The sequence below is a fragment of the Stegastes partitus genome, unplaced genomic scaffold (genome assembly GCF_000690725.1).
Source record: "Stegastes partitus isolate 25-593 unplaced genomic scaffold, Stegastes_partitus-1.0.2 Scaffold146, whole genome shotgun sequence".
NCBI classification, from domain to species: Eukaryota; Metazoa; Chordata; class Actinopteri; family Pomacentridae; genus Stegastes; species Stegastes partitus.
The window spans coordinates 413809-438443 of record NW_007577877.1 but is presented as its reverse complement, the minus strand read 5'-3'; the positions used below and the strand labels follow the sequence as shown (position 1 = coordinate 438443).

The following is a 24635-nucleotide window of genomic DNA, read 5'->3' as shown; positions in this document are numbered from 1 at the left end:
GGGTGACCATTTTGGGGTTCAGGTACCACATGATCCTCCCCTCTTCCCTCTTAGTGGTTGCCACGCACAAACAGATAACATACAAAACAGGTAGGCATGCGCAAGTATGAGCTTTGACTAAAATTCGAGACACAGCAAGAAGACAAAAAGGTGCCAGAGTTTATCAGCTTTCCAGCTCTTCTCTGTTACCAGCAAGGACAAAAAATATATAAATCCAGGCCATAAAGTGCAACATACACACACACTTATGTGCTCACACACATCTGCATTACATAAGCTGAGTGCCATACGGCTCTGTCGGAACTACAGCACAAGGTCAGATCAATACCTCCCCCCGCTGCCCACGCACTGCCACAGTCATGAAAGGTACAACAGAGAAAGAGAGAAAGGAAGAGANGAAACAACTCGAAAGAAAGAAAGAAAGAAAGAAAGAAAGAAAGAAAGAAAGAAAGAAAGAAAGAAAGAAAGAAAGAAAGAAAGAAAGAAAGAAAGGGAAAAAATAGACTGCCCGCCACTGAGACACAGAAGAAAGAGAGATTAGGCCAGGAATGAAGAGGAAGAAGGAATAAAGGTGACACAAAGAAGTGACAGAGAGGTCTAGACAGAGAGCTTCGGAGTGATAAAAAGATGGCACAGATACAGAAGAAGGGTGGGACTGAGAGCGAGCGAGCAAAGGAGACAGTAAGAAAGATGGAGAGAGAGAGAGTGGGGCTGGCTGGCGGCTGTACAGAAGACAGGGAAAGCCCCTGTGGACTCTGACAGTGATGAAAGAGTTGTGCGACTGCTTTGACAAGTTCGCCAAAACTGCACGAGCTTCTTCCCCTCCCTCTGTAGCTTTGTCTCAGTCATTCCCCACAGTCACTGCAAAGTTAGAACTATCTTTGGTTTTTTTATAGCATCTAATTCAAATACACAGAGTAGTATAATCATTGCTTTCATCACAGAGCATGTCATAAGTCGTTACAACAACACATAACATCTGCTAAAGGAGTGCTGAGGAACAGAAATGACTTCAAATGTCACTTTGTAATTGTGAAGAAGATGAATTTTCTTTTGCCTAAGCCATTATTCAAAGCCTGGAGTAAACGTTGTTTAGCAGGTACAGACAGAAGGCATTTATTAGCTTTAGTGAAGTATCTCAGCAGTCCAAATACTTAAAAGAAATTAATAATTTGCAGACAAATAGCTGGAGTACAACTCAAAGCAAAGAAACAGGGAGGCTACAGAGGAACACAACACTGGTGCAACCCATAGGATCCAGACAGACCTTCAGGTAAGTACAACATGATGGCACAGGACATCTCAACTAAACACAACTGCAACAAGGGGAGGGTTCAAGGTGCATAAATTAGGTTTAGACGCCACTGAACCCAGCCACCCGCCATTGCAGACAGGATTTTGGCCTTCAGAGTGAGGTGCAGCTCAACCAGCACTCCCAGTCTGAAAGACTAAACCCACACATTCAGGTACAGACCTTCACAAGGCTCTGTTCCTTCGTCTCCATCTTCTGAGAGAGAAATGGAAAAGGAACCGAGCAGAGATGTTACGGATGGAGGGCAAAAGTAAACACCCATGAGACATAAAGCAAAGAAAAATCCTTGTACATACGATAAGATCTATTGCCTTTACTGAATGATTCCATCAAGAAGTCATACTGCTTCCTTCCTCAGTCAAAAGTGAAGTGCAAGATTCAGCAACTGCTATAAAACCAAATCTCCTTCCGAGACCCAAACAGTTGGGTCATCAAATAAAAACTATATCATTTTAAAATACTGCACAGTATATGTGTATGCGTATTCAGAGAACATATACTTAAGTCTCTCCACAGGCAGCAACCCAGTAATACAAATAGAAAACATTCAGGTGACTTACTTCGGTCCTTCCCTGTGGGTGGAAGCTGTGGAAGTTGGCGACCTCGTCTACTGGACATAGGAGTACTGGTGGGACTGGTCTGGACTGATCCACTACGAGGATGTGCCCTACATGACAAACATTCGTGGACATTGGCGTGAGACACAGGTAAGGGCAAGAGCTGATGGTGGATGCAGGGCCAGGCCATGTTGCACCCACATCACAGTGTGACAATAGCAAAGGAATGTTAAAAAGAAGGAAAGACTGTACGTTTGATCGTAGATATCTGTGTAAGCAACATAAAAAGTTAAGCTATGCACTATAATGATGGTACTATGTGTGATTTAATGTAGTTGTCTTGGGTCAGTTAACAATTTAGAATATATTTTGATCACATATCTTCTGAAGTAAGTCACTGTCAGGCACAATAGAAGGCAACCAGAGACAGCAACTGTACAAATGAAAGAACATTGTAAGCTTTACAATGTGTCTTGTTTCTCCCAAAAATAAAACCAATGCACACAGTAATGACGTTTGGCACATGGCATGGAAGTGGAGGGACACATCAACTGTAGGGAACTGAGCTGCAATAAAAAAAATGCCAGGTGTGAATCGCATGTACAGTCGACTCATCAAGCTGCAGGGAGAGAAGAGTTCAATGCAGAAACAGCAGACCAGTGCGACCATGCGTTCAGACTGTCCCCAGAGGGGTTTGAACTCAAAACAACAGAAATAAAAAAAGAACAGAATGCCATCACGGGATAAACGGCATTAGTTGATGTTAGTAATGAAATCAAAGTAAAATGTTGGTCCATCACTGCTATACTCACACAAGTGTATGAGCAGTGTGTTCCAAATTAAAAACGAGTCAGCAAGCTAATCTACGGCGTCAGGGTCGTCGTGCCTGGGATATGTGTAAAGAAAATACAGCACATCCACTGGTGGTTTTTTTGGGGACAAAACTGAAAGTGGCTGGGTGGGTGGTGGGGTAGTTGTGAGGGGGAGGTTGATTGGAAGGGTGAGGTGAGGTGAGGTGAGGCAGGGTAGCAGGGGGGCAGGGTGGGAGGTAGGTGAATATGATGTGTTTTTTTTTTAGTTATTTTTTTCTGGTTTGTTCTGTGAGTTAGTCAGTTTCAGGGTGGGTGGGAGCTCATGGGACGGGGTCTGTATTGGTTTAGTTCTATAAAAGTTTTAGATGTACAAACATTTAGCAGAGGTGGAGCAGCTTTGGAGGCAGGAATAATCTTAGAGGTTGATTAACATCTTGGTGCGGGAGTAAAAGAATCAGAGATTTTCAGAAAAGTAGGTAGACTTTTACTTTCTACCTAGCATTTTTTAATAGGCTGATAAAACTGTATTCGGATGAATTAAGTTAGTAGTCAGTTAGCCGGACAAACTAAACCTCCGTGTTGCAAATCCTTGTTTGAAGCTCAATATTAGCTTTATTACATTACGTGGGCTTTACTCTAATAAGGTGACTAAACCAGGAAACTGTGGAGTAACTTACAGATGTTTTCACACTCATGTTAAAATTATTTCTCCCTCCAGTATAGCCATGCCTGGGGAAAATGACTGTACAACTAAAACTCTAATCTCCTTCTATGCTAGGTTGGTTAGCCTCTCCAATCTGGGTCACACCTCGTCAAGGCAGGTGAGGGGGGAGCAGACCTCCCAGATGGCAGAGACGGCATGGACCTCATGAGCGAAGAGTCGTGGGGGCGTTCAGTGGAGCGTGAGCGGGACGTGGGCCGCTCTATAGTGGGCCGTTGGTCTGCAGAGCGGGACCTGCTGTGATACTCGTGTCTATCCATGGCTCCGTGGTTCCTACAGAGGTTGTTGAGAAACAGGTAGGCACTCAGTGGGACTCCGGCAGGGCAGTGTCAGTATGCTGGCAGAGCGGACAATATGGAGGGCAAAGAAATCTGCTGCACCCTTAGAACCTCTAGGTGCATGTGTTTAAGCACAACACCTGGATTTTTTTGGGTTGGTATGACTCATTTTCTACCAGTCGCATATACTCCATGTTTATCAACCATTTGGAGGCTGGTTGGCTGCCATGTATATTTGATTTGCAGGAAATTTACTAGCACATGCAAAACTATAGATATAGTCCCTCAAACTAACTGACAGAGGAAAAGTATTCAGAAACTCTTGGAAAATGGTGGACAATACTTCAATATTAATGTTAATCAAGGCTGCGGAATTGTATGTACAGTTGACATCTGATTTTTAGTTTCATGAAAAGCTCAATTTACAGTACATGCAATTACAGCTTTGTCCATTACTCTCCATGAGTAGGTGAACTAATTAATTGTCAGGGTGGGACAGACGGCTCTGTGCCTCCTGTATAGTTTGTGGTCCCTCCAGTGAATGAACTGTGAAGTCCTCAGGATGCGTACAACTTGCAGGGACTATGTGCTGTCTCTCTATACGTGCTAGGTGAGTTTCCATTTGCAGTCTGTTTGGAGTAGAGTGAAATGTGAAGGAAAAGTGATGTGTATCTTTACATTGCATTTGGCTTATTGGATTCTATCTATAAATTCCTGAAAAAAGGCCCAGCCATTGTGAATATTTTTTGGCACATGTTTGAATGAAGGCAAAACTCGTTGATCTGAAGAGCTGCAGGGAAGAAAAAGCAGGTGAGGTTTCTCAACTACGAAAATCATCGACAGTGCACGGGGATTGTGTTTATCTTTGCAGAGAAAAGGAAAAACAAAACATCATCATAGAGAAATTGACTGCACATATAAAGAAGTCTTTAGGACATAAACGGTAGACAAGTAGAGGGGATCAGAGCATGCACACTGCTTGGTAAACTTTACACACACGTTATCAGTTCAAAATAATAGTAGATATTGAAAAAAATAAAAAATCTTGTTTTGTTTTATAAAACAAAAAGCATTGACCTAAACCATTGCACCCATTTGTTTTCAGTTAAATGCAGAAGACATATTGGTGGTTACACACTGCAAATATGTGGGAGTTTCTTTTAACAAGGCTAACAGACACCAAAAGACACAAATTAGCACCACTGAATCTGTGAAAGAATGCTGAGAATGTGTCTTTGTTTATTTCAAAATGTTTTCCATTTTGGAATTTCATCAAATTAGTTATTTTTGTCATAGTCTTGTAGTGTCTGTTGCCTCTTATATGAAAAATTGTCCAGTAGAGGAGATTTCCTGTTGTCGAAAATATCTAAACAAAGGCTCATCAGTCAGTGACAGTCTTTATCTGCAGCCACTTACTGTGGGTTTCCATCATAATGTTGTTTAGGCCAAGGATTTGTGGGTAATGTGAAGGTTGTGTCTGTTACATATCAAACATCCGATAATGTGTAATTTGATGGATACTATTGTGATATAAATATTCTGCACTTTGGTATAGTAATGGTCACTGATTCTCACTGGATACAAACAAAGTCCAAAATATGACTTTTCTGCTCATGGAGAAGTCACTGCATTAATGCTACTGTCCTACAGGCTTTGTTCCACTCATGGTGCACTTTGGGGCAATGCACTTAAACTACAGATCCATGAAAACCATTTCTGCAGAAAAATCACCTAAACTAAGACACTTGCCAAAAGGCTCAAACTCCACTAATGCTTTTGTTTCTGTATTCTGCCCTCATTTCTGTTCACTTCGTACTCAGGCTGCATGCAGACAGAAACAAACCACTACAAGTATGTGGAGAGAGGGGACAATTCTATTCTATTCCACTGTGTAAAACTGAGATTCCTGCTACGTTCCGTTCTCTGTCAGTTTAGACAAAAAAGAAAGGGAGAGAAAAAATAGATGGACAGCTCTTGTTAATGGCTATCTCGGCTATAGGCTGAGCCTGAAGTTGAGCCAAGCTGGGCCTTAGGGAAACTTTGTGACACTTTAATAAAGTCAGTCAGGCTCTCGGGCTGAGTTCTGAGGACTCATCACTTTTTTCCTCCTGGAGAGGAGAGAAATGGCTCAAACGTCATGTTATTCCTGACTAAAAGCCAGATGGCAGCAGGCAGAAGACTGAAGTCATTTACAGCATTTCTCTAGATGGGAGGGATGATGGGAGTTCTTTCTTTTTATTGGTGCACCAGGATGCTGGTGTGGGTCTTGGGAATGGATGAGTGTCACCAGGCCTTTCTATGGGTGCTTAGAACAGGCCAGCAGCCCATTCTGGTCAGACAAAAGAGGCCAAAGGGCGAACACAGAATTTACAAAGTAACTGTGCAACCCAGAGAAATATGCATCGGAGATGCCACTGTATGGATGAGTAAAAAGCAGCTACAAATAGCGTGTAAAAAAGGACAACACTAATAATAACACACACCAGTGGTCAGTACACTGCTGTTGGTATAAAGTACATGGGTACATGAACAGCAACATCAACAAAGAAACAGTCAAGTGCTGGCCAGCACTTTACTCCATGACCAGTATACATACAGCTAACATCAGCAACACAAATAGCTCTGAGCCTCAACATACAGAGGCAGTTGTGTACCATTGCAGTACATCTACACAACTTCAGAGCTGTGATGACGCCTTAACAAAAAACCGATATCAGACTAGATATCATTTTCTGTCATCACACGTATGATCACGGATAAATTAAAGACGGACGAGGGACAACTTGAGGAAACCACAAGATGGCGGAGCACAGACGCAGCAGCAGTGCATGTCAATACCTCTCGTAGTCATAGTCGGAGGAGTAGGCGCCCTCTGAATAGGCGCGGGCCATCCTAGTGGAACGCAGTAACCTGACTGCTTCCTCTCGGCAGATTGGGTACACACGATGGTTGCGGCTGGCAAAAAAATATCACAACTGGTCAGCATTTAGTTTTTTTTCACCACAAAGGGGAGGAACATAAAAAAAAAATAAAAACCTGTAAAAGAAGTTGGAATATTCGTCTGGATTCGTTCTGGCTTTAATAAACAACTCTGATACATTGAATGTATCCACTTGATTTCAGGAGAACCCACCTCTTCTGGACAAAACTTCACAACCATAGAACACTTATCCACTTACAGTATTGCCATAGTTACTCTTTACGTGGAAAATATAAAAAAAACAAAAGACAGATTGGTTTTTAGGGTTTACACTTGCATACATAGAAAACTATTGGAGCGAATGAGAAAGAATGTTTATATGATTAAAAAAAAAGATGTTGAAAGAGAGCAATGCTGATATCAGATGGATGAAGTGTACGGCCAGTCATTTACTAAACATACAAGTACCATGTCGTGTATATATTTAAACTTTTGCAGAAGAAATATATACTTTCACACAACAACACAACACCTATGGTACTGACAATGGACAGGTAATCTGCAAACATGCCACGTTGTCAGTGCCATGTCTTTAATACCAAAATGGAAGCTTTCCTCAAGAAAAGAATAGGATTGTGGGTTGGTGTATAGGTGGGTTGGAAAGTGGAGATGCAGAGATGAGGCTTCATGCAAGCTCAGGTAAAATTCTACCTGGGGTCCTTATGAGGATCATCAATAGGCTGAGTATGTCTGGTTCGAGGTAGGGTGAGAAAATGGCTGCAACCACATGGAGGGAGGAGAGAAGACAGAGATGGATCTGAGATGGCGAAGAGGAAGAAGCAGAGGAGGAGGCAAAATGGAGAGAGAGAGAGAGAGAGAAAGAGAGAGAGAGAGAGAGAGAGAGAGAGAGAGAGAGAGAGAGGACTGGAAATAGGCAAAATCATAGGCAGACAGATGGAGGGGTGAGGAAACCGAGGGAGAGAGAACGAAAGATTTCTCAAAGAAAACAGGATGCAAAGATACCAAGAAAACTCGTAGGAAAGGTTGATGTAACCGTTTCAAAGAGGGGAAAAAACAGGCAAGGAAGATAAGAGCTGAGAGAAAGCTGAGAAATCAGATGGCAAGGAGAAGTCTCCTTTACCACACAGACAGATAAAAGCGGTACACAGAACACACCGGCAGCATTCACGTAGGAAAGAATAAAACAGCACAGTCCAAACACCTTAACCTGCTCGGTGTCATGTCTACTGGATGGCTAAACTACGTAGGACCATGCTATTACGCAAGAGTTCTTCTGTTACAGACAGTAATTCAACAATATTTCAAAAAGTAGGAAAACAATGGAAATGGGAAGTTTTAAACAAAATACCAGCCTCACAAAAAGCTCTAAAAATTCCAGAGGAGGCTTTTTAATATTGTAGGAGTTCTGGGATAACGCCAAATTCTTTGTGACTCATTTCCTGTGTCATTTTCAACTGTTTTCAATAAATAACCAGACGTTGTTAATTAAAGCAGATGAAATACACTCAAGTGAGCACTGTCCCAGACAATTTAGATAAGTGCATTTTCTGCATCTGACACTGATTTAGGCCGAGCCTCAGAAATATCAAATAAAGTTAATTGGACGAGGGAAAGTAGCTGCGGCCTGGCGGTGCCAAGGCTATGATTGGACTCTTGGAGCAACATTTTCCAACCCTCACAGAAAATAAGTGCTGATGGAGGATAACTGACCACTTCCCCTTGACCACTTCTTCCATAAAGACAGTGAAATACATGTAAATACTATCTACTGTACTCAGCATTGGCAACATTGGCTGCAAATGTTTCCTGCGTAATTTCAGCCTCTTGATTCTAAGAGGGAAAAAATGAATTGATAATTACTGCTCTTAAGCAGCGTAATCTCACCCAAGTTTGGTGTTCATGTGGGGTTTTAACTGTGATGTAACTTTTCTGAAAATACTAAAGTGACAGATTTATTTTTATCTTTACGAATCCTAGTTTTTAATCGGATGTTTGCTGTATTCATTTATTTTTTTAACAATAGACATTCGAAAATTTGGAGTCGATTAAGACAGAGAAAGTGATTATCAAGGTATAGGGAATCCACACCACTGTATCAGACTAAAAGTGTATTTAAAGGAGAGGAAAAAGATGCTCGTTAATATCTGGCACACCAAAAAGATGATAGGACTCACAAACACGATCAGTTTCCAGAGAGTTTAAGGCAAACGGCATCGTGCTGAAGTGTATGCGTGCATAAACAGCTCACTGTATATCTACTCATCAGCCCCCACTTGTGCTTGTCAGCATCTATTCATGCATGCCCACGTATTTGCATGCATCTACTGTAACACAAGTGTAAGCTGGAGTGTGTGTGTGTGTACCTGTCAGGGGAGTAGTTATCTTCGGACACACTGTGGTGCTCCACTCTAGTGGAGGAGGTGTACTGAGAAGGCCTAAGGTCAAAGGCTGGGTCCAGACTTCTGCTGTGTGACAGAAGTGTACTGGATCACCCCTCATGTAGTTTACACACCACAAACTGCCCCCTACTGTTCCAGGGGCACATGGCCTCATGTTTAATGGAGGCATTAGGAGGAACCGCAGGTGATGCTACATAATGGTGATGCAGCATTTCGAAGTCAGAGCAAGGGATGCTACAACCACACGGGTGGCTAATTTTAACCTGAAATAGCATCCTTTTTTTAGCTGAGGTACTTAAGCTATCAGTTTTTGTGGATTCCCAAGCAAGGAAGCAAAGACATCCTACAGTGCAAAATACATCATAAACACATGAACATAATTACAATAAACCAAAAAATAGCGCCTGTACCCCAATGTCATGAGTCAACCCTTCTGTGTACTGAACAATTGTTACCTGGAGGGAGGGGGAACGCTGGGAGAGCGCGACCGCGCCCGGTTTATATCAGCCGATCGAGAGCAGTGGTTAGACGACATAACCTGCTCAGGGACAGACAATGTGGAACTCTGGAAGTCTCTGCCATTTGGCCGGTAGTCTGTGAAAACAAGAATGGATGAGAAGAAGCAGAGATGGAGGTACAAGATCACTAAGGGGAGAAGAGGGGGGGGTTAAGTTATCTTAGTGGTTACTTATTTATATTACAACACCACGGACGTTGCTGGCACTATAAGACATGACAAAATTCTGTGTTAATTTAACTTTTTGACAACACCTCGATGTGGATTCTCTGTATTTTTGAGAGATTGAAAGAGCTAAATCTATAGCCCTGGCTAATGACAAGTAATGACCACTATGAGTACAGATTCAGTTTGACTAAACCGTGTAACAGCATAGAAGACAAAGACAAAACTTTCTGAAACTTGTGCTAAATTCCATTCTGCACAGGTGACAGATTTTCTACAGTCTCCACATTCCAAAAATGAGGACGAGGTTTAAATAAAAGTGCAATTCATCTGCTGTGTTAACATTGTGCATTAAACATGAAAATAGCCTTCAAAAAAATCAGAAACATTATAATGAATTTTCTCTGCTAGACTGATTAGTCCATTGAACTTGAAAGAGTTCATTAACCGATAATCAGACGTGGCTAGCAGCCATCGTTAAGGTCAATGCTTAGCACTATTAAAGTTGATTGATATTCAATAGAGTGTATAGCACATTAAAATGAGTTAAAGAAAAGCCTGAATCAAAAGTTGGAAAAGAAAGAAAGGCTGGAAAAATCGGAGGTAATAATAAAGAAATGTTGACCTTCACTTAAGGTAGTTTGACATATTAATATGATAAGATTTCCTTTTGATGGGGGGTAGTAGACGGAATAAATCTATTAAAATATTCAAGCTAAATGATCCATTCTGATTGCAGTGGGTGCAAAATTCTATATACTACATCGTCAAATACTTTATTTCTGCTGTTCTTATATCTATTTTAATAAGCCAAAGCTAATACCGAGAATAAATGGACAATATATTTGCACATGCACATTAGATTTAACAAGGAAAACATCTGCCATTTCCAACGGCAGCTCCAGCACTGAGCCTCCTGTAGCAGAGCAATCAACTTCCATGCAGAGCCAAATTAAATCTATTCTTCCTCTTGACATGCTGCTTCACGCATGAGTACAGCCTGCCTGTTAAGCACATATAAAGAGGAGAACCTTTGCTGACAATTAATAGGATTTAACAAGAAGAATTGGCTGCATCAGTGCAGAAGTAGTTTGAAAATCAAACGAAGAAGTCATCTATAAAATTCTTGGTCCATTTTTTACAAAAGCTAGAGTGAACTTCACCTATAAAATGCTGCACTGTGTAGATCAGACAAATGTCAGTTTGTGTTATGCAAAACAAAAAATACTAAAAAAAAAAAACAGCATTTCTTCCCAATTGAAGGTGATAGTGTGATAGCAGATAGGTGCAAATACTGCAGGATAAGATGTGGTAGAGCTTGAGTAAAGAGGAGTGTGCAACCAGAGCTGAGTAAAGGGGTATTCCCTTCACTGTGAATGAAGTGAGGGGGACTAGCATTGTGAGGCAGCGAGGGGCTGATGAGAATGTTAAAGAGGCTGGAGGAGGATTTCCCTCAGCTACGGGATCATCAGCAAGCCCAGGCTGATGCTCTTAACGTCTCTGTCTGACTGTCTGTCTGACTGGCAGTTTGCTACAGTAAGAAAATCTATTCTCTTCTCACTCTAACGTATTTCCTTTCTGTTTCATGCATTCTCCCCTCTCTTCCTCTCTGTGAACCTACTAATAAAGATATAAAACAAACAAGCTGTTTTTATAATGTACTTTACCAAGAACTTATCTGCAAATAAGATCAGCGCATTGTCAGTGGTTTTTAATTGAAAGAAATAAAGGAGGAAAATATTTTTTGAAAGACAAAAGCAAAGTACCAAAAACCTAAAGGAAGCCTTTATTATTATTTTCTATGGCTTTGCTGCCTTTTTCAGCATCATTTTCCTCATTGTTAATATTTTATGTGGGCAAATTTCAAGTACTTTTCAGTCTTTCTCTCTGCATTATTCTCTGGCTCTGTGGCTGGTAGCAGCTCTGCCTCTCCTTGTCTGATGTGCAGCGTGGGCGTGCTGCTGGAGCCTCAGTGAGTACAGCAGAACAGCAACTAGCGGTGCAGAGGCAGACAAAAGCTCAGTGCTCCTTCACCGTGTTGCTGCTGACGGGTTGCAGCATTTTACGCTGCTAATATGTTATATAATTGGGCTTGTAAGCTGTTTAGGTCTGCGACGCCTTTGACTGGTGGTGACATGTATGAGGTTAGTTTAGTTATAGTGTAGATTCATTCAGAGGCATTCACAAGTCTTGGATGTTATTATGACCTTAGTACTGCTTATTACCTGTTATTACCCCAACACCATCTTCACAATCGTAGTCTGAGATCTCACTGTCACTTATCCTCTGGGATCCTTTGAGATGAAGAGAGGAAGGTGAGGAAGAAGAAGAGAAAAAAAGAGAAAGAAAGATGCGAGAAAGAGGAAGAAGCCATTTTAATTCCCTTGTTCATTAATTTACTCATTTTGATATAATAGCCTCCTGTTCTGACTGTAACCTGTATTGGTTAAAGTGAAAGTTCCAATTGAGAAAAACAATGCTGCAAATTATTTGTCGACTTCGACCAAAAAACAGCAGATCTTGCTTCATCTGAACTGTGGCACTTTTAAATGGCACATTCAGTCATTCGGTGTACATGTAAAAGTAGGGATTGGAGAAGCGGTAGGGCGTTACAGCTCCTTCTTCATCCTCCACCATAGCCTTATCAACCCCCTCCCATCCCACCGCCTTCACTGTTCAGTCAACTTAAATCAACTGGACACGTGTGTTTTTTCAGAAATGACAAGTGCTGCACTCTGGCACTGCCGCTCCCAACCTCTCATCTCAGTTGGCTGAAAACTTTCTACAGCTGTCAGCTCTTTCACCTCACACTAACACAAACACCCAGAAAATTGTCCTGGTGGGGGAGCGAGAGAAGCAAAGCGTTGAGTAGAAGCAGTACAGTGAAACAGTACGGCGTAACAGGGACTACAGCACGGTCGTCACAGCATGTTAACTAGCATCTGCTCTGAGGTTTTGTATATACAACCACTCCATATGTGATGTAATGTCATTTATAATAATAAAGTATCAGAAAAACAACACAGTCACCTGTCTCCCAGTTTCAAGAAAATATTCACATTCCAGACACACAAACGCAAGCAAAGCAGAATGGGCTGCAAAGTGTGCCAACGGTATTTTGTGCAATTGTAAAAGAGAAAATATTCATAATGGGCCAAATAACAAACAATGTACATCACAGAGGAGAAGCAGGTGGTCATATTCAAATTATATTGTGTCTGCCAGGACTGGCAGGTAGCCTGGGTTTTTATAACACCACTTTAGGATGAGGATCGAATGCAGTTTTGCAGGATATGGTTGTGGATTGCAGGGTGGGATTATGAGATAGTTCACAGGTGAATACACAGAGCGGGAGAGACCACCGTGTCCTAAATATCTGTTTCCTTGCAGTTTGCACATGTCTGCCACCCTGAGTGGATTTCAAAGGAGCGGTGTCAAATGTACACAAGCTCCCTACATCAAATCCACGTAAAGCAGCAGAAACATGCACTCTTTATGGAAAAAAAGGGTGGAGAATCAGGACAGAAGGATGCATCTTTAAATAGGACAGGAGAACACTCAGATGCTCCATAGAGCAGCAATGCCCGGGAATGCAGGGGCCTTTACCTGAGTTGTACGAATACGAGCCTTTGTCTGTAAAAGCAGAAGCAGTAAGGTTGATGTGACACAGATAAAAACAAAATATGCATAAACTACAATGGCTCTTAAACCCTGAACTCAAGCAGGAACAGAGTAGTGGGCAAAATGACCTGAACACTGACTAGAGGTATACTGCATGAGGCTATTTTTTGTAAATGAAAACAACTATACAATTGAAAATTGAAAATCTATTTTCGTTAATATGGTTTGCTTTCTGTATGTTTAGTGGGATTACCCTTTGACACAAATTTATTTGTACGACAGAAAGCTTTAGGCAAAAAAAAAAAAATACCCAAGGTGTCAAGAGCCTAAAATACTGCTCATGTCTCTTGGGAAGAAAATCAGGTGCCCTGATTCTTTCTTACCATGTCTTATACATATTTCATATGTTGTTGCATAGAAGTAGCAAATTTATTTTCCCCAATAGCGTGCCCACTGGCTGACTCTTTTCTGTAAATTTCAGCATATTTTGTGACACGTGTCAGCAATCAAGGTGTTACTTACTCTGCAGTCGCCGTGTTGGACTCTCTCCATGGAGCTGCCTGCGCTGTGCGTTCGGGGAGGCACGTGGAAGTGGGATGGAGGACACGTCGTGTGTTTGTAGCTTGTACCAGTGTGGCTCATCATCCAGAAGAGCCGTCTCCAGCTCAATCAGGATCTGACAGAAAAAAAATGCCAAGTTAAGGTCTTTTTTCTAAAAAAAAATGTCCCCACCCCAGTGGTTTTAAACAGCATATCAGTAATGGAGTTACCACAACGTGCAACGCACACTTGTGCCACAACATACGCACAGCTCTTGCAGAAAGTGTAAATCCAAAAACACCCTTTCTGGGTATATACTGTATTGTGAAAGCTTTATGACACGTGCACACACACACACACACACACACACACACACACACACACATTAAATAAATATATTAAATCAAAAATAAATAAATAATAACAACAAAGTTTCCTGTCCATGTGTGACAAGGACTGGACCACCAATCACCTTGTAATGGACAACAGGTTTGTCTCTGATGAGTGGGGTTTGGGTTTCTTACCTCTCCCAGGAATTCGCTCTCCTCCTCCCTCACCCTGGCTTGGTCCCACAATGTGATCTCCAGCATGCGCTCACGAAACTCCCGCCGGTGCACCGGCGAATACATAAAGGTCTGGTTCCATTTGGGCTCTAAGGATTTCTTTACTGTTTTTGTTCTCCTCTTGCTTTTGTCGCTGGAGGAACAATAATTCAAACTGTTTTTATTTACAACCATGATAGGGGAGAGCCACGAATACAACAGATCAATAACACAACACAGCACAGTGCACAGCACCAGGGCATGCTAATGATGAGAATGAGATGGTCAGGTGAAGGCACTATCTCCCTCTAAACGTCCACTTCCTGCGTACCTCATCAGTGCACAAGAGAAAACTATTTAACAAGATGTAAATGTCCACTTAATAGCCACCAACTCAATTACACACCTCCACAAACATCCACACAGCCTACCTTGATGATAACAAAAATTCTACACTATTATGTACCTTCCTAAATAACAATCGGTTTGTGCTTCCCATTAATGTTCATTGTCTTTCTGAATGGAGAGTATTGACATGAGGTTAAAACGGTGAGATAAAATGAAGACATGAAATGATGGTAACTGTTCCTACTCTTACCTTCTGTCAGGGAGGAAGTAGATTTTGACGTAAGGGTTCCTGGGCCGGCCGTCTTCCCTGGGTGGCAGGTCTTTGGCGCCCAGGATGGTGACGATTAGCTGATGGCCCACTTTGTCATACCACAGTTTGACCTGCAAGGGCAGAGCAGAGACAGCCTGCTGAGAGACAGCACGGGGCCAGTGCAGGTAAAAACACACAGAGGGAACGATGCAGGAGAAGACAACTTCATCAAATCCCAGCTGAAGTGATTACATATGCATCTATGTCTTTGTTTGTTAAAATCTATTTCTATTTTAACCTACAGTTTTTGACCTCAATATGTGGTCTTCTCCTGTATGAACCCTTCAGGAAAAGGGGGAAAATGTCTAACTGCTAAAAATGATGTCAGGTCACATGCTTGGTGGGTCAATTTATCAAAGCTTTAGAAGTCATTAAAACACTATATCAGTATTAATATGGTGTGATAATGGTTAAAAAATGTGAGGCCTTACTTAAAGGAGTTTAATGTGTTTTTGCACTTTGTGATTGCTGCTATGCTTGTTATATGTCTGTATTCATTGTGATTCTTTTTCTTGAAAGTCAATGTCTTTAAAAAAGAAAAAAGAAATATGTGTTTATGTTTGCCATTAAAAAATTCCCCTGTGGGGTTGAATAAAGTTTATTGAATGGAAGTAAAATGCAATTGGCCTTAATGTCATCTTAGCTGAAGTGAACTGAAGTGAAAAGCTAAAGGCAACATGCTCTAAAATTACCAATGTGCTCTGTTAAAGTGATACCATCTACCAGTGATGATGTCATCGCTAATAGTGTTTTCTCAGATTTTTTCACTAGGGATTGATATGGAGAAATCAATCATGCTGTTGTGAGAGGAATCAAAGACAGTTCACGCGAAAACGGAAGTATGGACTCCAGAAAGAAGACACTTAGAAGAAGGTAAAGTCCAACTAAGCCTTAAAGAAATTCAATGAAATGAGGAGAAAGACTTCTAAGTTCTTGTCCATACTTCATTAAAAATATGATTATGGAGAGGGCCTGAACTGTTTATCACTACCAGCTATACATGCAGCAACGCAAGAAAGAGCATTCAAGACAAGTCAATAGATTTGATATAGGCAGAAACAGACAGGAGAGGGCTTATGGGAAAACAAATTGTACCAAGTAAAGTCTGAAATTGTAAGCCCACCAAAATACCACATTATACTGCAATGAATTTAAATATTTCTGTGAATTAGTGAAATATCGCTAAATAGATTCACCTTAAAAAAAACATTGTGATTGCATTAAGTGTGTATAATGTAAATGCCGGATATTACATGTGGTCTAATAGTAAGTTACTCAGGCTACTTTACAATATGTCTGATACAGTAAACAAATATCAAGACTTAAAAAAGAGTACACACACATAATTATTCACCTCAACTGTAACTCCATATCATGTGTTTCAATTTAAAAAACCCACAGTGCATGTGTTTTCAGGCATTCAAAAGCTACATTGAGCTTATAAACAATGTTCCCTACTGATAAGAGCACACAGCAGATCCATATAAAGTTTAATTAGGTCTCTCATAAGCAAAACAACAAAACGGTGAGACAACCACTCTAATGTTTTGATCAGGAATATTAACCGTCCGACTGACTAAATCAAGGATACAGATATACACAAAGTGATTCTACCGCATGACCCTAAAACAAAAACTAGAAAAAAGACAGACTGATATTGAGGATGACAGATTAAAAGAGGCCCTCGCAGCAAAGGCATATATATCTTTTGCTCTGATTGAAGATTTTTTCTTTTTCTTTTTTGAAGGTACAATTTGCTTTATTCGTTAACTCTCATCCAAAAGGGAAAATGCAATTTGGCTTTGGCTTCCCAGACAGGACGGTGAACTTGGTATCTTTTCACTGCAACATGAAGCTGCACAGCCATCAGCTGTGATCTGCCCACTGGCATCACTTGGAAGGAGTTTGTTTGTACATCTGTGTAGGGTTAGACTTATTGAGGCTTGGGTTCATGTCACGATGAAGCAGAAAGACCCAAGTCCTTTGTCCAAGAAAAAATTTACAGAGACACCCTCCTGCATTGCCCTGGAGAAAATTCAAACTATTACTACACAACACAGGGTCAATCACTGCAGTTGGTACAAAAAAACAGGCAATGGAAGAGTGTCTCTCCACATGTGATCAGATTAGTTGAACATGCACTATTTGGGAACAATGGTGTGAATGAGTTAAAATGAGTAGAAAGACTTCCAATAATAACAGTGATACCAAGAAATCAAATAGAAGAAAATGACACAATGCACTGCACTGAGAGGGAAACTTGAAGCTGCCATTTCCCTGGGTATGCATTTTCCAAAGTATGGAAACAGAAAAAAGGCCAGTCAACAGTCAATGAGCAAAAACCAAACAGAGTTTGTGCCCTTTAGACAGGGCCCATTACCTGGACCCTAGGGGCAAAAGGCGTTGTTCTTCTACTAAGGCTTTGGCTCTGGATAAGCAAAATTAAACAGCAAAAAAAGAACAAAAAAAAAAAAAAAAGGAAAAAGAAAATGCAATAAAACCAAAACCCCACAACACAAAAACTCACAATACACTAAAAACAACAACAGAATTTTGTAGTCTAGCTGCGAGATTTTTTTAAAATTTTTTCTTATTTGTATATATTTGTTTGTATTTCTTCTGTACGAAAGACTACTTGTCCCTGAGTTTCTCTGTTCTGTTCTATAGAGATTATTTATAGCAAATTATCATTGGCCCACAATAATATCTCTTTTTCTCCTCTGGACCTTTTACTCCTCTGCTTCAAGGTCTGAATCACAGTGACGCCAAACTCTGGTTTTATTCATAAACACAATTGTAGTTCATTTCCAAAAATATCTTACAGCCAGCTCTTTACTGTGCAGAATTCCTCATCTGGCACTGAAGGTCTTACAAGGTGTATTCAGTGAACTAAACTGTTTTAGCGATTAGTCAGTTTTGGCTTTCAAGGTCAATCATTTCATGGAATCTGAGTGAGAAAAGATTGTGTAGCTTATTTTTTAAAGTAACTAACAGGCTCGACTTGTATCCTTCAGTGTATTATATGCATCAGTGTGGGCCAACGACTCTCTGGGACAGACTGGGAAAACTGATATTCAAATTCAATATCAGTCAAACCCAGCTTTTTCTCTTGAATATCACCTTTCTGAGAAAAACATGTCCTGGAGGTGTTACCCAGATGTCAAAGCTGTATCCCATGTGGATCCTAAATTTGAGAGTTGATTCATCGTTTGCTTTGATCAAGTCCTTTACCCATTTACCCCAGGAGGGTTTTTATGCTAGATAATGGACAGCAGACAACGAAACCTGATCTAGAGTCCTGTGTTTGGTTGGTGAAGGGCCAGCAGAACAGGCTGAGTGATAGATACAGAGCCTGATGGAACTAACAACAGTTGGAACGAAGACTCAAGTTATAATTTGGGTGCATAATTTGAATAGTGCACTCACTAGCCCATCTTATTCACATTATTCCTGATCTCAACATGGTTAAAAATACGACATGTGGTCAATACGACAAGCTGAGGTCACTTACTGAGAGCTGTCCTGACAGGTACTGGGGGGCGTCCCTCAGCATGCTAGGACTCATGGGGGACGTGACGGAGATGGACGGGCGATCCATCTTCTGAGACTCGAAAGAACTCGAACCTGACAGGACCCAGACAACACATTCAGATTATCTACTGGTCACGTTGGTTTGTAATTTGTAGTTTTAGTCACACAAAGACCTAAAACAAGAGAAGAACGTGGCAGCAAAGAGGATAGAAAGGCACAGACAAGAATAGAGGTACAAAGAGGGGACAAAATCTTGCCATGAAAAAGCCAGAAACACAAGAGGCAGAGTGACAGACATTTTCTTCACTTGATGTTTTAGGCTGATTAATGGGATAAACTGGCATAACGAAATCGCCTTAAGATTTTGACGAGACTCACTTGATTCCAGTTGTGCATGTGTGCTGTCTGGTATCCTCGGAATATCTCTGAAAAAGAACAACAAAACAAAACAAACAAAAAAAAAAAAACAGGAGTGTGAGACAGAAGAGGAGGAGGGGATGGAGTGGATCAATTTGAGCTAATGCTGAATGCACTGTGCTTTAATGACCATAAGCACCGCATTAGTCTTCATTCACCCAACAGCTCCCTCAGCAGCACAAAGCAGGTCAGATATAGGAATTGACAAAGCAAAGGTGCTGCTGCTTTTCCCCACAATTTTCTCCCTCAAAAACAATCGGAGGAGAAAGTACAAGCGAGACGGCAGGCTTTCATTTTTTGCAGGCGGCATTGTTCGGTCCCATACAAGACGACAGAGCCAGAGCCGGAGGGAGGGACGAACAGATGTTGAATAAAAAAAAGTCAGTGTCACTCCTTCACAAAGACATTCTGTTGGAACACAAGCTATGCTCCCCCTCAGATTTCCCTTTTCAAGTCTCCATATCATAGAACTTTAAATACAAAGATACTGTGAGTCATAGAGGCTGTGACATAAGTACTCTAACTGCTTTGGAAGTGAAGGTGTGTGATGTAACAACAATATCATGCATAATTCTTCCTCGAGTTTAGAATATTTCTTTAGTTTGGGATGTGCATTTGCATGAATATCAACTGCAAGGAATTATTTCCTAAAAAACTTTTTTAAAACATACATTTCGCTACACAGCAGCTTCATTTTTACCCTCTTTAAAAAAAATCCAATTTAAACCTGTTTGTGTTTCCAGTCAAAAATTCTGTTTATCTTCTTGGCAAAAGACTTGCATTTAATTTGATTAATACATTTATTGAGCTACTTATTCCTTTTACATGGTCACAGGGACCTGGAATCTTTCCCATCATGCACTTGGTAAAAAGCAGGTATACATTCTGGACACATCCGTGATCTGATTTTACTTGGTACTGATTAAAAATTACATTTCCAAAATGCAAGTTAACAAAAGTAATATGCTAGTCTGCTTGTCTTGTGAACAGAATAGTGTTCTCACCCTATAGGCCGCGAGACCACTAGCTCCACCTGGGGCTCAGGCTTGGATTCTAGTATGATATTGTAAACTTCTTTAAATGTGGCTCCTTGTAAAAGCTTCCCATTCCACTCCAGCACTTGGTCACCTGCAAAAACACCAGATAGTGAATGTCACATGGAATGTTTACTCTTTTATGCTGGTACAGTCTGTGTTGTAACAGCATGTAAAAAATATACATCTCTATGCACTTGTGTGTGTTTTAAATACCTGGCCTGAGGTGTCCAACAGTGTCTGCTAGACTTCCTTTCCTCACTTTAGTGATAAAAGCACAAAGTCTACCAGATTCTGTCATCTTGCCTCCCACCACCTGTAGAAGCACAGATCACATTAACTGGATTAGCACTGAAACACATTTGCAAGAACTAAACTTGAGCTGTGTTATTTTAACTGTAGATCTGATGCACCCTATTATCTCTCCGTGGCATAGCCAATGAAAATGAACATTAGAGCTTACACAAGAAGATAGATTTTGTTTCATAAAGTGTCATGTTGATGTCATGACTTTACCTCTTGCCTGCAAGATATGAATCCACAATAAAAGCATTACAAGGAGAGGGTCAATGGTAAAAGTGCATCTGTGTCTTATGAAAAACGTCCGGGACTGTGCTTTCTTCCCCAGGGACACACTCTGGTGCTTCTCTGTGGTTCTGTAACAGTGCAGGGCCGTGGGCTAGATCTGTACTGTACAGTCCTGAGCTGCTGTACTCCACTCCGCTCAGCTTACATTGGCATCATACAAATAAAAATCCCTCTTAATGGCAGCTGAATGCCAACATACAAAGGAGCTTAGGGAAGTCTGCTAAATGAAATGGCTTTATGTAAGAGGCAGGAGCTAGAGAGGGAGGCTTGCAGTGGAAAAGAGAGAGAGATGGACAGTGAGGGCGAGGCTGACAGCCTGACTGATGGACTGACTGGCTGGATTGCCGAGTTGGTTGGCTGCTGCTGAGCGGACAGAAATGCACAGAAGCACTGAGCAGACACAAACATGCCATTTCAGGAGGCTCATTCAATCAGTAATGATTTTTCCCCATCTTGCTGCTCTCGGTTCTCTCTTTTCAGGGCCCACCAGGCTTTTCTGGACTTTGGCTGCTCTGCTATTTTTTTTTTTAACGGTGTGCACCACCCACAGATTTATGCAACAGTAAAGCAAAACATCTACAACAACAAAAATCCCATGTAGCGACTACTGCGAAACAACAAACTGGCTTAAAGGTTTAACATTAAAAGAACATGACCGCTATAAATGGAGGCTGTGCTGCACTAAAAGCACATCAAAATTGTAAATATTGTGCTGGATTGTAATGGTATAACACAGAAACACTGACTGGTTCTGGACTGACTTGTTTCCTCTGAGCAGCTGAATGCAGTTCATTAAAGTAGTTCAGTGTGAGTGAGTTCAGGAAATTATAGAGCCCAATATCAAACACCACTCATTAATATTCATCACGAATATAATCAAGTCTCTAATGAATATTAATACTGAGTAGTACTATGATGTAATCAATAATTGGGAGCCAAGGAGAAATTCAGCAAGCCAAACACATTAGACTTCACAGCTGAAAAGTTATTATATGTTAGCATAAATATACACAAGTGTCCCTGTCAGACTTCCTTCCAAATATATATGTTTTGAAATAAACTCTGTTACTGGGAACTCTATGTCAGTTTACTAAATATGTATACATTAATATACTATTTAGGGAGTAGAATGATGGCAGTTCAGGGTGATGATGAAGCGCATCAGTGTGTGTGCTTGTGCATCATATCTAGAGATTCACAGAGACAGACAGAAATATCACGAGCTCACCTTCAGACCAAGCAGAGCTCCTGAGTCTCGAGGCACACTTCCATCTTTCATGCGCTTGTTGAGCAAAATACGCCCTATTAGGCGATCCCCATCTTTGGACGGCTGCCACGTCACCGGGTGCTACAAGGTCAGAGCAACGACACACCTTTTGCTTAACAACTCATCCACTTGAATTTGATCACTTCAGACCAAAGCAAACAACTGTTTATAGTGAGAGGGGGCATGAGGGTAGTACTGTATTATTTCACTTGGGAAAGAAAGTTCACACAAACTCTGCTTATTTATTAAGACTGCTTTGAGGTTTAGATGTTATTTTAATTCTAAATGATGTACAGCTAAACTATCACCTGTGGACAAAAGTACTGATTATAAATTCGCAATTTAACAACTGAATACATCTCGTCTATAGTTTTTGTCACTACTTCCAGAGCTTGTGTGAACCTGCCAGTGTGAGGGTGGAGTGAGCTTCATGCAGCGCCCCATGCAGAGTAAAGCAAGCAGCCCCAACACTCCTCCTCAAACCAGCTCTTCAAACAGGAGCAGTAAGACCGGAGGTTCACTCCGGTGCTTCACTACACACAAACATACAACCACCATCGAGTGGAGTAGTGAGGGGAAAGCAGACAGCGAAAAAAAAAGGGAATAAAAGGTAACCAATGACAGAAGAACAAATTAAGTCGACCATGGGGTGCCAGGTTAAAGATTAAAAAGGATGACAAACGGACAGCACAGAATAAAGCCATGAGACACAGATAGGGTGAAATCACATACGCAGCAGTGGAAGGGAAAAAAGAAAAACAAATGTTTTTGATTTTTGTGCAAAACAAATCCAATCTTCCCTGTTTTGTGTGCTTTTTGGGTTTTGCTAGAGAAGTGAGTGGAAAGTTGGGCAGGGGCAGGTTCTGTCTGGACTGGGTGCTGTGGGGTAGGGCAGCAGAGTGAGAGGGACGGGCCTGAGTAAAGGTGTTCCTACTGCACTAAACAGGACCGCTGCAGAGCAAGAACACAACATACGGAGGAGAACGAGCATGCAACTAGGAGAGACCCACATTCCTGTGTGCCATGACAAACAGAGAGGTTGTGTGTCAATGCTCTTCTGTTACAACTACTGTAAGATGTGTAGTTTCTGTTTGGGGAGCAAAACAGCAAGTACAAGTAGCAAGCAAAGAGGGTGTCCCCAAAAGACTTTTTCGGCAACACCGAGCAAGGTGGAGCCAAAAGTAACTGAACAAAAAGGAACGAAATCGCAAGAGAAATCAATTTATACAACGTCAAATAAAATCCCAAAAAAACAAACATCTCACCTATTTACACTTAGTGACAGAGAGCAAACAAAGACTGGATGGGTAGATCATAAATAATAATAATAACAAAATGCAGGCTAGATTGTCTCAGTACCTTCTCACTATGGCTATGCTCCTCGTTTAGGGTTGTGCTACTGCACGTATCAACTCCCGAGTCTTTAACCTGCGGTTCACACCATGCCAAGTCCTCTTCAAATGAGTGTCCCCCAAAGCGCACCATTTTCTTTTGCCTCTCAGATAAGGTGTGTGTCGGCTCGGACATAAATGCCTGCTCAATAGTTTTTCTTTTTCCCCTTTGACTGTCCCCTACAGGTGTGGGATAAAAACAGAAAGAAAAACAGAAAAAACAACATGCAAAGGTGTAAATAAAACAAAGGAAACATGAAATGACAAAAGACTCTGGGAGAACGGGGATGGGGGGGAGAGGAGAGAGACAGAGAGAGGGGGAGAGAGAGGGAGATGGGGGTAAAGGGGTAGGAGGTAGGGAAGGAGGGTCAAGGCAGGGCTCCACATGTCTCACCAAAGACATTGGGGAGGCCTCGCTGCTATGCCATGACGCATGGTCCCACCAATGGCCATCCAAATCTCCTGTTAGGTGGGAAGGTAAGGGCGCACATACACGAGAGAGGACAGCGAGAGGGACAAGTGAGGACACCACAAACCACAACGTACAGACACAAACACACACGCATAACACACGCACAGTATTAAACAAGACATCCAAACACTCATCTACGCACACACTCTCACATACTGCCCAAACTGAAAAGGCGACCATCATGTGCAACTCTAAGACCCCTGTGGAGAAAGAAAGATGCAGCTCAGGTAATAATACATGAAGGATCCATATTGATTCAACAGAAAGAGAAAAGACACAAGCCTGGTGGTAAAACAAGACGGCCATCACATGGCAAACAAGACTGCTGCAGTCACACCTACAGACAATTCAGAGTTTGAAATTCATAAAGAAGTCTTATATGTGTTCCATCAGCACAGACTAGGAGTGACACTGACAACATGTAAACTCCACACAGACAGAGGCGGGAATCAATCTCATTTAATATTGTTCCCACTAGGTGGTAAAGTCATCTCGCTTCAGGACTGCATTTCAAGTCCCTTTGAATGAATTCTGATTTGTTTTATTGCAAAACATGCTGGACTGATTTGTATTACCTCGTAATACTAAATTATTAATTAATGTCCCTCTCCTGTGGTTGATTTAACGACTGAAAATTAACTTCTGTGTCACACATTGAGAATTTCTTTATTTTTTTCATCATTACATTAAACCCTTCCTATCCAAAAACAGCTTAGATGTATTTCTGCACTGTTTCTTCCACTACTCTGTGCTACACAATGTTTTTTATTTGTTTATTTTTATCTAACCAGGTAAGCTCATTGAGAACTGGCTCTCATTTCAATAACGACCTGATGTGTGAAGCCCCTGCCCACAAGTGGACAGGATTGCAT

The 24635-nt window shown here is 41.3% G+C and overlaps 1 protein-coding gene across 6 annotated transcripts in view; it reads right to left on the bottom strand.

Annotated features, from left to right (window-relative positions):
- rims2a (regulating synaptic membrane exocytosis 2a) overlaps window positions 1-24635 on the bottom strand; it is a 143899-nt gene that overhangs the window by 42524 nt on the left and 76740 nt on the right. The window contains exons 8-24 of one of the 6 annotated variants that reach the window (XM_008279176.1): window positions 23260-23471; window positions 21862-21981; window positions 20262-20361; window positions 20016-20139; window positions 18973-19019; window positions 18575-18687; window positions 17444-17491; window positions 15004-15134; window positions 14388-14559; window positions 13846-13999; window positions 13309-13335; window positions 11928-11996; window positions 9476-9614; window positions 7312-7377; window positions 6519-6635; window positions 3490-3675; window positions 1873-1979 (exon numbers count right to left, since the gene is read on the bottom strand). In XM_008279176.1, the coding sequence (XP_008277398.1) occupies window positions 1873-1979; window positions 3490-3675; window positions 6519-6635; window positions 7312-7377; window positions 9476-9614; window positions 11928-11996; window positions 13309-13335; window positions 13846-13999; window positions 14388-14559; window positions 15004-15134; window positions 17444-17491; window positions 18575-18687; window positions 18973-19019; window positions 20016-20139; window positions 20262-20361; window positions 21862-21981; window positions 23260-23471 (1932 nt within the window). Of the gene's footprint in view, window positions 1-1474; window positions 1508-1872; window positions 1980-3489; window positions 3676-6518; window positions 6636-7311; window positions 7378-9475; window positions 9615-11927; window positions 11997-13308; window positions 13336-13845; window positions 14000-14387; window positions 14560-15003; window positions 15135-17443; window positions 17492-18574; window positions 18688-18972; window positions 19020-20015; window positions 20140-20261; window positions 20362-21861; window positions 21982-23259; window positions 23472-23685; window positions 23754-24635 lie in introns of all 6 variants that reach the window. The other 5 variants (XM_008279174.1, XM_008279178.1, XM_008279177.1 and 2 more) reach the window with 5 other exon arrangements.